This window comes from Aythya ferina (genome assembly GCF_964211825.1).
Source record: "Aythya ferina genome assembly, chromosome: Z".
NCBI classification, from domain to species: Eukaryota; Metazoa; Chordata; class Aves; order Anseriformes; family Anatidae; genus Aythya; species Aythya ferina.
Window position 1 is genome coordinate 18,019,751 of NC_140299.1, and position 12,431 is coordinate 18,032,181.

General features: G+C 35.7%; 1 protein-coding gene across 2 annotated transcripts in view; it reads right to left on the reverse strand.

Moving 5' to 3' along the window:
- Nucleotides 1-1,505: 1,505 nt before the first annotated feature.
- Nucleotides 1,506-12,431, reverse strand: part of ARL15 (ARF like GTPase 15) — a 219,082-nt gene continuing 208,156 nt past the window's right edge. The window contains exon 7 of one of the 2 annotated variants that reach the window (XM_084503120.1): nt 1,506-4,604. In XM_084503120.1, the coding sequence (XP_084359246.1) occupies nt 4,452-4,604 (153 nt within the window). In that variant the 3' untranslated portion in view covers nt 1,506-4,451. The remainder of the gene's footprint in view (nt 4,605-12,431) is intronic. The other variant, XM_084503124.1, reaches the window with a different exon arrangement.

The following is a 12,431-nucleotide window of genomic DNA, read 5'->3' on the forward strand; positions in this document are numbered from 1 at the left end:
AGAGCTATCAAATGAGGCATGATTAGCAGATTTTCAGTTCCTATTTATATAACAAAAAAGAATGAAGAAAATATTCTGAGTTTACAAATCTTTCATTTCCGTCCTGGTGTCAGGTTAAGAGGCAGATTTAAAATAATAAAATAAAAAAAAAAGCATACCTCAGGAGCTGAATCAGAAATCTTCAGTCCAGCTCAGCAGTGCTGTGTTACAACTTGTGCTGTAAGTGTTTTTTCTTCTCAAACAGTGATAGCATAGCATAGAGTTTTCTCAGAAGCTTTTTGTTTTTCCCGTAGTATTTTACTTTGCTCAACTTCTGCAGCATCTTTTTTTTTTTTTTTTTTTTTTTAAATATGTACTATGCCATTTTATTTAAAATTATTTTCTACTCACATAAACATGTTCCTTGGTTTACCATTATGGAATAATCACAAAAATATTATTCCAGTTTCTGTTCCAGCAAAAAAATCTGCAATATCTTTCAGGTATATTTTCCAAGTAACACCATCTTGCTTTGGAAATAAATCAGCCAACTTTCAGGGGTTTCAATTTTTTATATATACAGAAATGTGTAGGTATGTATAACTTAGCAATGATTATGCAGTAATAATTTGTTTTCATCTAAGAGTAAATAAGTTACTTTGAAGATTCAATATTGAGGTAATACACCATGTTCCTAGACTTGGTTACTACTCAAGAAATCCAAACTGAGCAACTCAATTCTACACAGTGTTTATTTTCTTTTTTTTTTTTTTTCTTTCATACTTTTTCTTTTTTTTTTCTTTTTTTTGGATAGTGGAAATCATGTATAAATCACAAACAGTACAAGTTCCTCATATCTGTCAGTTACCCACCTGAATGGGTCAACTTTTGTGTAAAGACACTGTATTTTTAGTATAAAGTCAAGATAATATGGCAGTTAACTAATACTCTTAACTACAGTAAAGATACAAACTTTTGTAATATAAATTAATTGCCATTACAAAAAGGCAACTGTATTAACTAATACGGTACAAAAATCTGCAACTCTATAAATATAATGAAATGCAAGAAGTTAAATGAAATAATACATCATAGATTTTTGTACAGAGGCAAGCTAAGATACACATGGAACATTATATATCAAGAAATAATATCAAAACACACTAAGTTCTAACTTTTTTTTTTTTTCCCCAATACAAATGCTAGAAGTACAAGTACAGGACACAACATGGAAGCAGTAAGATTACCAGCTCAGAGTGGGTAGACAAAGAAGTCTTATTGACAAGTTGTACAGCATTAGACAGCAGACAGAGGCTTGTCAAAACCAGCTGTTGTTGGATACTGATTGATAATGTTTTCATTCTGACGGCTGAGACGCTGCAGACAGCCACAGGTCTGAGAAGAAGCCCAATGTGGGCACATCCACGTACACACACACACACACGCACACAAAGTAATTTAACAGATGTCTAAAGAACATTAAAGCATGGTATCTTTTTTAAAAAGACAGTGTTCACTCCTTAATGAACTTGCATGGAAAGTAGAGCCTAGTGCCCAAGTTTATTTCATCTAAATGATGAACACATGTGAAAAGATTAAAAAATAATAATAAGATTGGTCATCCGAATAAAAATTGCATGGTGCTTACATATTCTACCATAGCCAGAGTATTCAAAAACACTTTAGACAAGGAAGTGTGATGTTGGGAGCCACTATGAGCATTTTTAATCCCTCCATAAAAAGGTGAAGGGGTTTATAGACATTAAAAAGGTACATATCCATTAAGTCCATCCACAACACAAAACCACAGAAGAACTACATTCAAAGTAAAGTTAAGTGTTGGTCTTAGCCTTAAGCAATTATGAGGTATTGTTTCAACCTGTGGTGAGGAATGATCACTGTGTTAGTAAGAAAACACATATTCAAAATCATTGTGAAAAATAAATCACTGTTCCTATGCAACTGGTATTTTTCTAAAGAAAATGCATTAAGCATCAAAATGTCCTAGTCTGACTGCACCTTGGCACATGCCAAAGCCATGTTCTCATTGACTAGTTGGTCCTTTTCGATGTTACTTGGGTAGCACCTTCCAACAGTGCATAGTTGGGAAATCATGACCAAAATATAAAGTCAGGAACTCAAAGTCTTTGGACCAGAAACACTGATGGTACAAATAAGTACAGTTCCAAGAATGCAATAGAGTTGGGATTATTTTAACTTTTTGTACTTTTTGGTCCATAACTTTAATATGAGCAAGAAAGGGGGAAACAGTAAAAAGATTTAATTTGTCATCTACTAATGCTCAATGAAAAAACAGTAAAAGCTCTGAATCCCTCTTTTTACCTCCCCAAACTGCCTACATTCTCTGGGAAATAATCTCTTGCTCCTCTTCACTATCTTTTATTTTTCATTGTGCCTAACCAGGAGAGAAATCTGGAGACCTTGTGGAAATCTGGGGACTCTGTAACCTCTAAACTCACATAAGCTAAGAGAGAGAGTGGAGCTGCACGTCAGATCTCACTCCTCTACAAATTCAGGGAAAGGAGACTCCGTTGCCTACACACAAGAAACTAATGGGCAACTGGGTCACTTCAATGGGGAGAGAGAACTGGCACCGTCATTGTGATCCCCTTTATATTTTGAAATGAACAGTTCCAGTTCTTGGGTTTTTCCAAGAGTATGAGGAGTGAGACGATTGACCTGGCATGAAAAACAATGCAAAGTGTCCTTCAGACTTCTGAGCAAAGCTTTCTGCCTATCCTGTCACAACATTAAACAAGTAGCTTACCAGTTTTCCCAGCTTCTTTCTGATAATAGGAAGTGAGTTAAAACAGTGATCTTTAGGCCATGCATTTGAGTAGAAACAGTTCTGAAGGAGCAATGCAAGAAATCCATGGAAATAGAAAAGTAAACAAAAACTGTAAAAACATTTTGTTTAACAAAGGGTATAACTGCAATGGAGAAATGGCTTTTATAAGCCTTAAAACTGATCCTTGCTATTTTCTCATTCTCAAATAAGCTAGTGAAAAACTACAATAAACTTTAAACTTAAAAAATAAATGTTCAGAGTGGAAAGATGTGGTGCTTAAAGCCCTGAAAAAGGAGCTAAGAGTTTCAAAACATAGGCAGAATTGATGAGGAACCACTGATACATTACTACAGTTTATGTTTGCAGACACTCATGCACAAGGCACAACCTTCAAGGTGTGCACCAGTCAAGTGACTGATCTGCACATACCCTGTTGTGACTGACTTCATGGTGAACCAGCAACCTGGCATGTTTCTTTAACAGATAAAATCAGTTTATAAGGTTTTAAAAGTCAACAAAAGTCAGCCAAAAAAACTGCAAACCCACAATGGGGAAAACTTGGAAAGAGGAAATATGCACTATGTTACTGGAACCAAATGGGATATTTCCAAATGTATTACAAATGTTGTTTCCAATGAATACTTTTTTGTCTTCTAAGTAACATGCAGCCCAGAGGAAGTTTGAAAGAACAAGTTATAATCCCTTGAAAAGAGAAGCTTATAGTACAAACACTGGAAGGCCCTTCATTTTGGTATAGATGCCTTCTTGGCACTGTTTTGATAACAGTAGCACTCTATGAATGAGTGATAAAGGAAGCAATCCTTATTTAAAATCAGTTACAATTCTAACTAGTAGTAAAGTCTCCAAAGCTGAACTAACAGACATTTGTTTTGCTTCTCTGATCAAAAAATACTTTCAGTAAGAATTATTACTTTACCCAACTTCTGTATATTTTCTAAGAATATGGTTACTTAGGCCAACATTTTTATGTCACCTATTCTTCTCAAATACTGTTACCCGCACACATCTGTGTGCAAATTTCTCTTTCAGGGAGAATTTCTCTTTCTTTTATTTTTCTTTCCAGCAAAATAATGTTTCTGCCCTAGACAAGGTTATGCAGTGACTTTAGGGGAGGAATCAACTAACATGTCGATTGTGTTTTCATTTAGTAAAACTTCAGAATAACCTTTGCATTAACATGAAACTACTTGCTTTAAAGTATCATATTTAGGTTTTCATTGGCTGTGCTTTCCAGAATGCGGTGTCAGTAAACAAGCTAATACAAATTAGTCTCACAAATCTTTAAGACATGAGTTATTTTTAAAAAATAAGTAGCAGGTAGAATTCCTCATTTATAGACTATGTTATCCTTGTGCGTGCAAAATTTCCTGTCAAAGATGATGGCAATGCAAGAAAGCAACAAGCACTGTGCAGAACTAGTGGTAAACAAAGAGGAACTTCCTATTTCAGTAGTGTAGACAACTTTACTGGAAATAGTCATGTACCTGGTTCACAGAGTATTTATTTTAATAAAAGGACATTCTGCACTAACTATGTATGAACAACATATCACAGCATTGCCTTGATGCCACACCATAATTAAGCTGTGAGCAGAATGAACAGGTACAGTGATGCCTGGAGAACCACTCTTCTCTCTTGCGTTTCACATTCTTGAAGGTTCGAAGTCTCTCTCCTCCAACAAGTTTATTAGAAGGGAGAAGCTGTCTTTTACTGCCTCCATATCATCCAAGGAGCAGGGTTTAAGAATCCAGCGTTTTCCCCGTGCAAGTGGCTCAAGTTCAAAGTATTTTTTGATCTATGAAGAGAAAAAAAAAAAAAAAGAAAAAAAAGAGAGCGAGACAAATGTATTAATACTATGAAAACTGATTTTCCCTCTCAACTAAAAATAAATAAATAAATAAATAAATAAATTCAAAAAACATCAGGAAAAAAATGTAAAAATCAGGACACTAATTTTTAGAATTGTACCCACAGCTGTTCTTATAATACAGGTTATATGTTGTGACCTGAAAGTGTTTTCTTTAGGGGTGAATGACCTGCTTGGAAGCTACCGTTCCACCCATACACTTATCAGCATGGGAGGTCTGGGGAAGAATTATATGTACTTAAGGCAAAGAGCAAAGCACATGAAGTAAGTGTCCAAACAGCCAACATAACATAAAGAAATTCTAGTTAACATTCAACCTTTAATGCTAAAGCTGTAGGTTCTGTCAGAATATTATTAGTAAACACTTAAAATGCAGTGTTTTTTTTTTTTAAATCAAATTATTATAACAACACAAATGAACTGTTAAAAATATACAAAATTTAAACACTGTATTCAAGATAAGCTAAAGAGTGTTTCTTAATGACTTACAGAAAAATAACAATTCTTCCAAAATCAGTTAGTTTTTAAAAATTCAACATTTAATTTCAACATCTTCATCATGGACCAGTAGCATACTAATGTGATTAGAATAATAATAATAAACGTGGGACACGATGTTTTTTTGTGATGGTCTTCATTCAAAATCCAGCACATTCTATCAGCCTTCAGCTGCTTACTAACAATACATAATAATGCCTATAAAGAAGGAAGGCTTTAAATTAAATGAATTCAATTTTTATTTCTGCAGCAACCATGCATCAAGGAGGCAGCTAAAGATGCAATATAGAATGGCAGGTTTTAGGGTCATAATAAGCCTTGAAAAAATATACTGAGGAAGGTGCAGATTCTTGGAAAGACCTGTTGTTACTGACACTAATTACACTGACTATCAAGTTAGAAACACAGACCCACAGGAAGACTGTCAAATAAAAAATTTGAATTTAGTAGTATTCTCTACTCACTTTTCAAATCAGCAAGTAGTGTATCGAAACATATTTTTGATCCTATTAATGCCTGTTAGAAAAAGACAGCAGCTTGAAGGTCATGTTGGTCAATATATTAACCTTAAGCTGTTCTCTTCAGCCTTTAATAGTATTTGATACTAAAGTCTACTCATTTCTGACTTGTCAAAATAGAGATTTTAAATCCAAAATCATATCTATCAGTACTTGCTATTGTCAACACACCACCAGAAATATTTAGTCCTGATTTAGTTTGCACATTCTTGTTCTGTATAATTCTTGCCAAATATTCTTAATTCTCTTCTATCACAGACTGAGCCACAAGTATGCACAACAATAGGAACAGTTACTTGTATTCTAGTAGGCAGTTGAGGCCCTAGACAGGCAACTGGAGCCAAACTGTGAGAAGCTCTGAGTGCAGGGGAATAAAACCCTGCAACATCTCTATACAGCTCTGTATAGTGTCTACACAACAGTTTTATTTATCTAATAATGTATTTTAACAGAAAAAAATTGAGTGTGGTTGTATCAACTCACATAAATCAGAATTCAACTGTGACAATGTGTCAGGAAGGTTTCTCATTTTCTAGTATAGATTTTAGAGCAGAGCTTCTCATAAAAAAAAAAATAATCAGAAAGAGTGATCTGGTTTTGAAAGCAGAACTTCTGCTTCTCCCAGATAAGATATAGGTGAAAACTTTAAAAATCTATTTCTAACAAAGCAAAATTGTATCAGTAACAACCTGCAAACATGTAGAAAATAAAGCACAGTAATAGACATTTAGTTCACATCAAACATATTTCAAAAAAAAAAAACGAAAAACAAACACCTGTCTGCAACAACCAGTATTTTAACACCAACTTTTTGGCATTGCTGTCATAGTGCCATATTAATAACTGATACGTTAGCATGGTTACATGTGATCAGAATACAGATATTAATCTCTATAAGGGATATACTGCAATGCTTCCTGCAGGTGAAGTGACACCAAACTGAATTTACCCCCATTAAAGTACCGAAGGAGCAGGATAAGAAAGCTCTCTTGCCTCTCTCACTAACAGCCACTTTGACTGCTAAACAAGGGGGGAAAGTAGAAGTGGCACAGAAACATAACAAAGCAAGGTGTCAGCGCGGCTAGCTGATGCAGCAGCCTGCTGGTGTTAAGCTGACAAATATGGCTGAGTAACTTGAGATGTTTCAGACCCATAACCTGGAGGATGTCCACCACACCCCCTCTACTGGAAGACTATTGCCATCAGTCCCTTGAGCTTAATGAAGTCTGTCCACAATCTTATTTACATATCCTCTTGAATTAAGGCTGTGCCACGTGAGGAAATGATGAGGAAAAGGTAATTACATTTTAATGACAGCACTTGGGTTTAAAAGCATTAAAGCATCTAGGAATGCATACAAAAGGAAATGATGGCAGTAAGCAGACTTGCACTGAATCTTGTGTGTTCATGAGCAAATACAACACTGCTTACCAAGGCAGCTTCTAGCCAACAAAAACACAATGACTCCAAGCTATATTTCCATGCCTGCAGACTCCAAGATATAATTTCTATTGCAGTAGTAAAACAGCAGGAACTGATTTAGTACAACAATTTTTGAAGAGACATTTTTGATTTGGATGCCCACTGTTGACTAAAATCTATTTATTTATTTTTTTTACTAATTCTTGGTGTGTAATTAAGATATAACAAAATCAGTGATGTGCTGTCATCATTTTCCACTCCTTAGAATCAGTTCAGAGTCTCTGCATTAACAGATATGAAATTAAAATGCTTAGTAAGTGGTGGCTTTTGAAATGAGAAGTTTTGATAATGGCATGAAGGCAAAACTGCTGGTATTCATGAGTAACACCTATTTTTTTCATACCTACAGAGACAAAGGATTTGCTAGGTGACTTGTCCCTAATGGAAATACAGAAAAATAACACCAATCAGCTTACAAATAGTAACAAAACCAGAAAGTAGCACAGAAGGATCTTCCACAAGCCAAGGGACATTTTGTGGTATGTTACTGTATTTCCTCCTTTAAACTTTTACTAAAGCCCAGAGCTCTGCAAACAGGCTCTATTATTTTGAAACTCCCAGGAAGAAGTTTGCAGGCACAAATATTTTTCCCTGCAATGTACTGCAATTTCTCCCCCCACTCGGAAGATGTCATTCAGTTCTAAAAACAAGTTGTTTTCAGACTTGAAAAGGAACCCTTTGTTACATGTAAGAGATAAAACTACACAAAAATAGACCAGAACAATCGGATGCCTGACACTGTTTACACTGTTGAGTTTTCCACTGGCACGCTCTTAGCTCTCAATCCACTTTTCTTTTGGTCCTCTCTCTGTAGCTGCTTTCTGCCTGGATGGCTATCATTCACACTTGTTCCATACCAGATTTCCTAGGAGGATGCATGCTAATCATCAAAATGTCCAAAGGAAGTTAAAATTCTCTGACTACTCATCTCAGTAGCCCCTGCATAACCAGATAAGCAGCAGCAACTATTTTACAGCTCCTCCAAGAGCACAAGTACAAAAGGGGGCAGTTATTAAGAGAAGCTTTTTGTCTTGCTCTCTTGCATAACTGATGAAAAGCTTTCTGCCTACTCATGGATGCCGAAACAAAACATTAAGACTCAGACACGCTTCAGATGTCTGACACATCAGACATGCATTTACATACTGGTTTTGCATTTTTAAGTGTTTACTTTGGGACTGCTAATTTTTTTAAGACATAACCTTAGAAGAAAATACAATCAATTAAATCCACATCATTTCAAGACTCCTTTACTACTATTTACAGGATTTCACTGTGTGTCTTGACTCCACATGGGGCCTTGTTTTATAGAGAAGCTGACATTGTATTTATGCCACATACTGAAGTCAATAAAATCTAACAATACACGTTTGCAATTATTCCCACTCTTCCCACACTCCACCTTCTAAGTCCTATTCTGCTGGCACAATACGCTAAGCATATGGTTATCAAATGTTGCTTAACCTATGTGCTGGAAAAGTCAAGACACAATAAAAGGATTGATGCCCAGAACCTCAGCTGGGGTAAATTAGCACAGCAGTGTGGAACTGATGTTACTAAATTGATCTACGTAAGCTGCCTAACCAGTCCCTGCTGAAAGCTTTTATATGTTCTATTACTGAACCTCATCTAGTCAGTTCACTACACAAGACATCCAGGGAAACTTCGATACCGTATGAATATATGAATATAGAGTCAATTGTATCTATTACTGGAGATGAAAAAAGCTGCTTGAAATCATTATTTTTTGTCTGAATTCCCAGCTTTAATTCTGAAGTTCATCAGTACAAAAAGCCTTCCACTCTAATCTGTTGTAAACTAATGCAAGATGCAGCCAGTCACTTACCAGGCCGTATTTGGAGAATTTAATGATATATATTTTTTTTTTCATCCATTGCTGCTTTATTGAACAATTGTACTGAGAATAATGAATTGTAATAATGTGTGTACATTATAACTAATCAAAAGCTGCAGAGTTATGTCAGTGACCCCACTAGTCTGAATTTTTCAAAGACTTTTACAGGATTAAGCAAGCACTCCTACAACTGGTGGAGGTATGAATTAAACTAAAATTACCTAACTTGCTGAATCCATATATTAGCTACAAGGAATGGTTCATTCATCTCAAATCTGCATGGACAAGAATTGCAGCACTAGTAGGACATTGGAGCTCCCCATATTGACACTGTAAATATTTCATTGGGCTGTGATGCTGAGGTTACATTTTCAGACATCACAAAAGCCTGCCTTTTAGAGCAACTGTTTAGAAAACCCACAAGAGAGAGGTAATTTTGAGAGCTGAGTCCACGAACAACACAAGAGCAGCCTGTAACAGTGACCAAACAGGTTCAAATGCAATACCTTTGGAGAAGAGAAAAGGCCAAAAAAGCCCATCACATAGCATTAAGTTTTAAAAAGGGAAACTACATAAAATAAGTAACTTAAAGAAAATTAACTGTGCAGCTAAAAAGGTAAATGCTTGCAGGTGGCACAGAAAAAAAAATACCATAATTAGAGGCTCAGGGTATATTTATATCACTACAGAAGACTTTAAAAGAAATAAAAAAAGCTTTCAACAGTTGCAATAAGGAAAAGGATGGTATTAGAGGTAAAAGAAGTCATGTCTAAAGAAGGAAAACAGAAAACAAAAGAAAGGAAATTCTGGCAAATTAAATAGAAACCACAAATGTTGACCTCCTAACCATAGAGTGCAACCTGTTGCTTAAATCACCACCGATGCTAAAAAGTAAATTGAAATCCACTCTAGTTTATGTTAGTGTGCTGGACTGCAACTGCACAGCCTCTTGAGCAGCCACACATGCTTTTCTGCTGATCCTGTTGTGAATACGGTGATTTATAAGAGTGGGTAGAAGGATCTTAAGCCACTTTGTCTTAAATCAACCAGCTCAATCCAGCATTGTACAAGTGAACACTTGCATGCTTTTCCCTAAAAATCTGCTGGTAACCTTTTTATCTGACACCTCATTTGGCAAACAACAACCCCTTGTCTGACCAGAACAGCTCCTTGAACCTGCACAACTGTCAGCAGAAGTTTCATAATGTTTATTCTTTCTATAGAGACACTTCATATCCTCATGTAATGATACTTCATGTGTGCCTGGCTGTATGCTTCTTCAGAATAGTGACCTCATCCACATCTAGAAGGATCCGTGTAATGCACCCGTGTCCAGTGAGCACTCCTCATAAAACACCTGTAGCTCATCTTTATGGGCTCCATATGGAGCACCTCTAACCCAGTGGGGATGGGAATGAAAGTGCCTCAGCTGATGGGAAGGGGTGGTGATGCTGCTGGGATCTAAAACAGACCTGCTCAGCAACCTGTGCATGGGGTTATTTTTCTAGGAATGCCAGTTTGACATTAAACAACACTATCAGCCATCAAAATGCTCTTAAATTCTAGTTCTTTGAAGTTAAATATCTTATTGCCAGCTGAGCTGTATGTGCCACTGGATCCAAAGTCTCTAAGTACAATGTCAAAAATGTGCAATGAATCAATTAAATGTGTATTATGATAACCAGCACTCTGCAACTGTCTTTTTTTTTTTTTTTTAATGTGTTTTATTTATTTATTTATTTGTTTGTTTTTATGTTTTTAAAGTATGACCTGCTGAAGCTAGAACACAAGAAAACCCAAGATTGGCTTCTTTAGCATGTCTGTGTGATGGCAAGACAAGCAATTTCTCTAGATTTGATTTCAAAACCACCAGAAGACTTTTTGTTCAAATCCCCATAGGTAATAGAAGATGCTTTAAAAATTAGTATTTCTAATTTGTACAGCTTTCCAATCCCCCTTCCCCCGGCCCTTTATTATTATTATTATTAGTAGTAGTAGTAGTAGTATTTTGGTTTTGCAAAATAGTATTTTTTGCAAAATAGAAACACTTCCAACTGCACCTTGTACTTAGCTTTTTAATAGATATGGCTGATATTTTGGCTTCTAAGTCTTTACAAAGAGGAATACAGTCACTTCTACACATATTCCACAAAATAATTTACACAGTGGCTTGTGGAACAGATGCTTTTTTCCATCCTTGTTATATTTAGTGTCCACAAGACACTACCCTTTTCAGATTGCAAACAATTGCTTAAAGAAATGTATTTTAAAAAAGATTCCTAACTGTTCTGAATGAAGAAATATGATGCCTGGCAAATCAGCACAGACATGTTGTTCCAAACAGAGCATACAGTACTGGCAAATGCAAGTGTGAGACAAGGAAAGGGGAGTGAGCTTGAATGCTGGAAGAAGAATACAGTGGTGCTTACTGAACAAAAAAAAAAAAATCATATAAAATATTGTGTAACCTATCAGGATGTAGAGAGTGGCAGATTATTTTTAAATATGTAGGTGTTTCTTATACAGAGGCATACAATTGTGGTATGATGGGTTGGTGACAATAGAGCAGATGAGAATGAGGACAGAAAACTGCTGAGGATGCAAAGGCACTACTGAGGTATGCATGAGAAACTTTGTTTGGATGAAAGCAAAGATAGGCTTTAAGAAGCTACCAGCATCTGCATCTTTGCATGCAATTCTTTAACATGAAACAACACAGAACAGCTTATTAGATTTCTTTGGTTACATTCCACTAATTTGTTCAAAAGGAATAAAAATAATTAGGTAAATGCCAAAAAGATACACCCATACTGTGGCCTTCCATATTTTATTCACCCAACATATTCTGTTTATCTAAGCCTCTACTTTTTCTACAACTGGAAGACAAACAGATAACATGAGAATGGGAACAGCACATCTCTGTCAAGAAAACCAGACCTCTAGATGAAGATTCATACAAACAATGCTGTAATTGCAACCAAGAATGGGGTGCACTACATCCAACCCCAAACCACAACATCCGTTCTTCAGTGATGAGTGAAACGATGAGAACAGAGAAGAAAGGACTGTAAAAAAAAAAAAAAAAAAAAAAAAAAAAAAAGTGCAATGAAAGCACAGTAGAACATTTTACTTTAATATCTACAGCTTAAATTATTTAATTTATTGCAAAGACTTAATGAGGAGAGAAGAGGACACTAAGTACCAGTTTTTCAGATACACTATTAACCTGTAACTTCTTTGTATTGGACTGTATGTTTTTGCCTCACAACTAATCCTGTAGGTCACTGATCTTATTACTTCCTCACCTACCCACTGGGTTCTTTGGGTTGCAGCAGATGCTGGGAGCTATGTGCTTGTACAATGCCTAGTATTAATGAAGATGAAGCATCAGGTCTTTTTTTC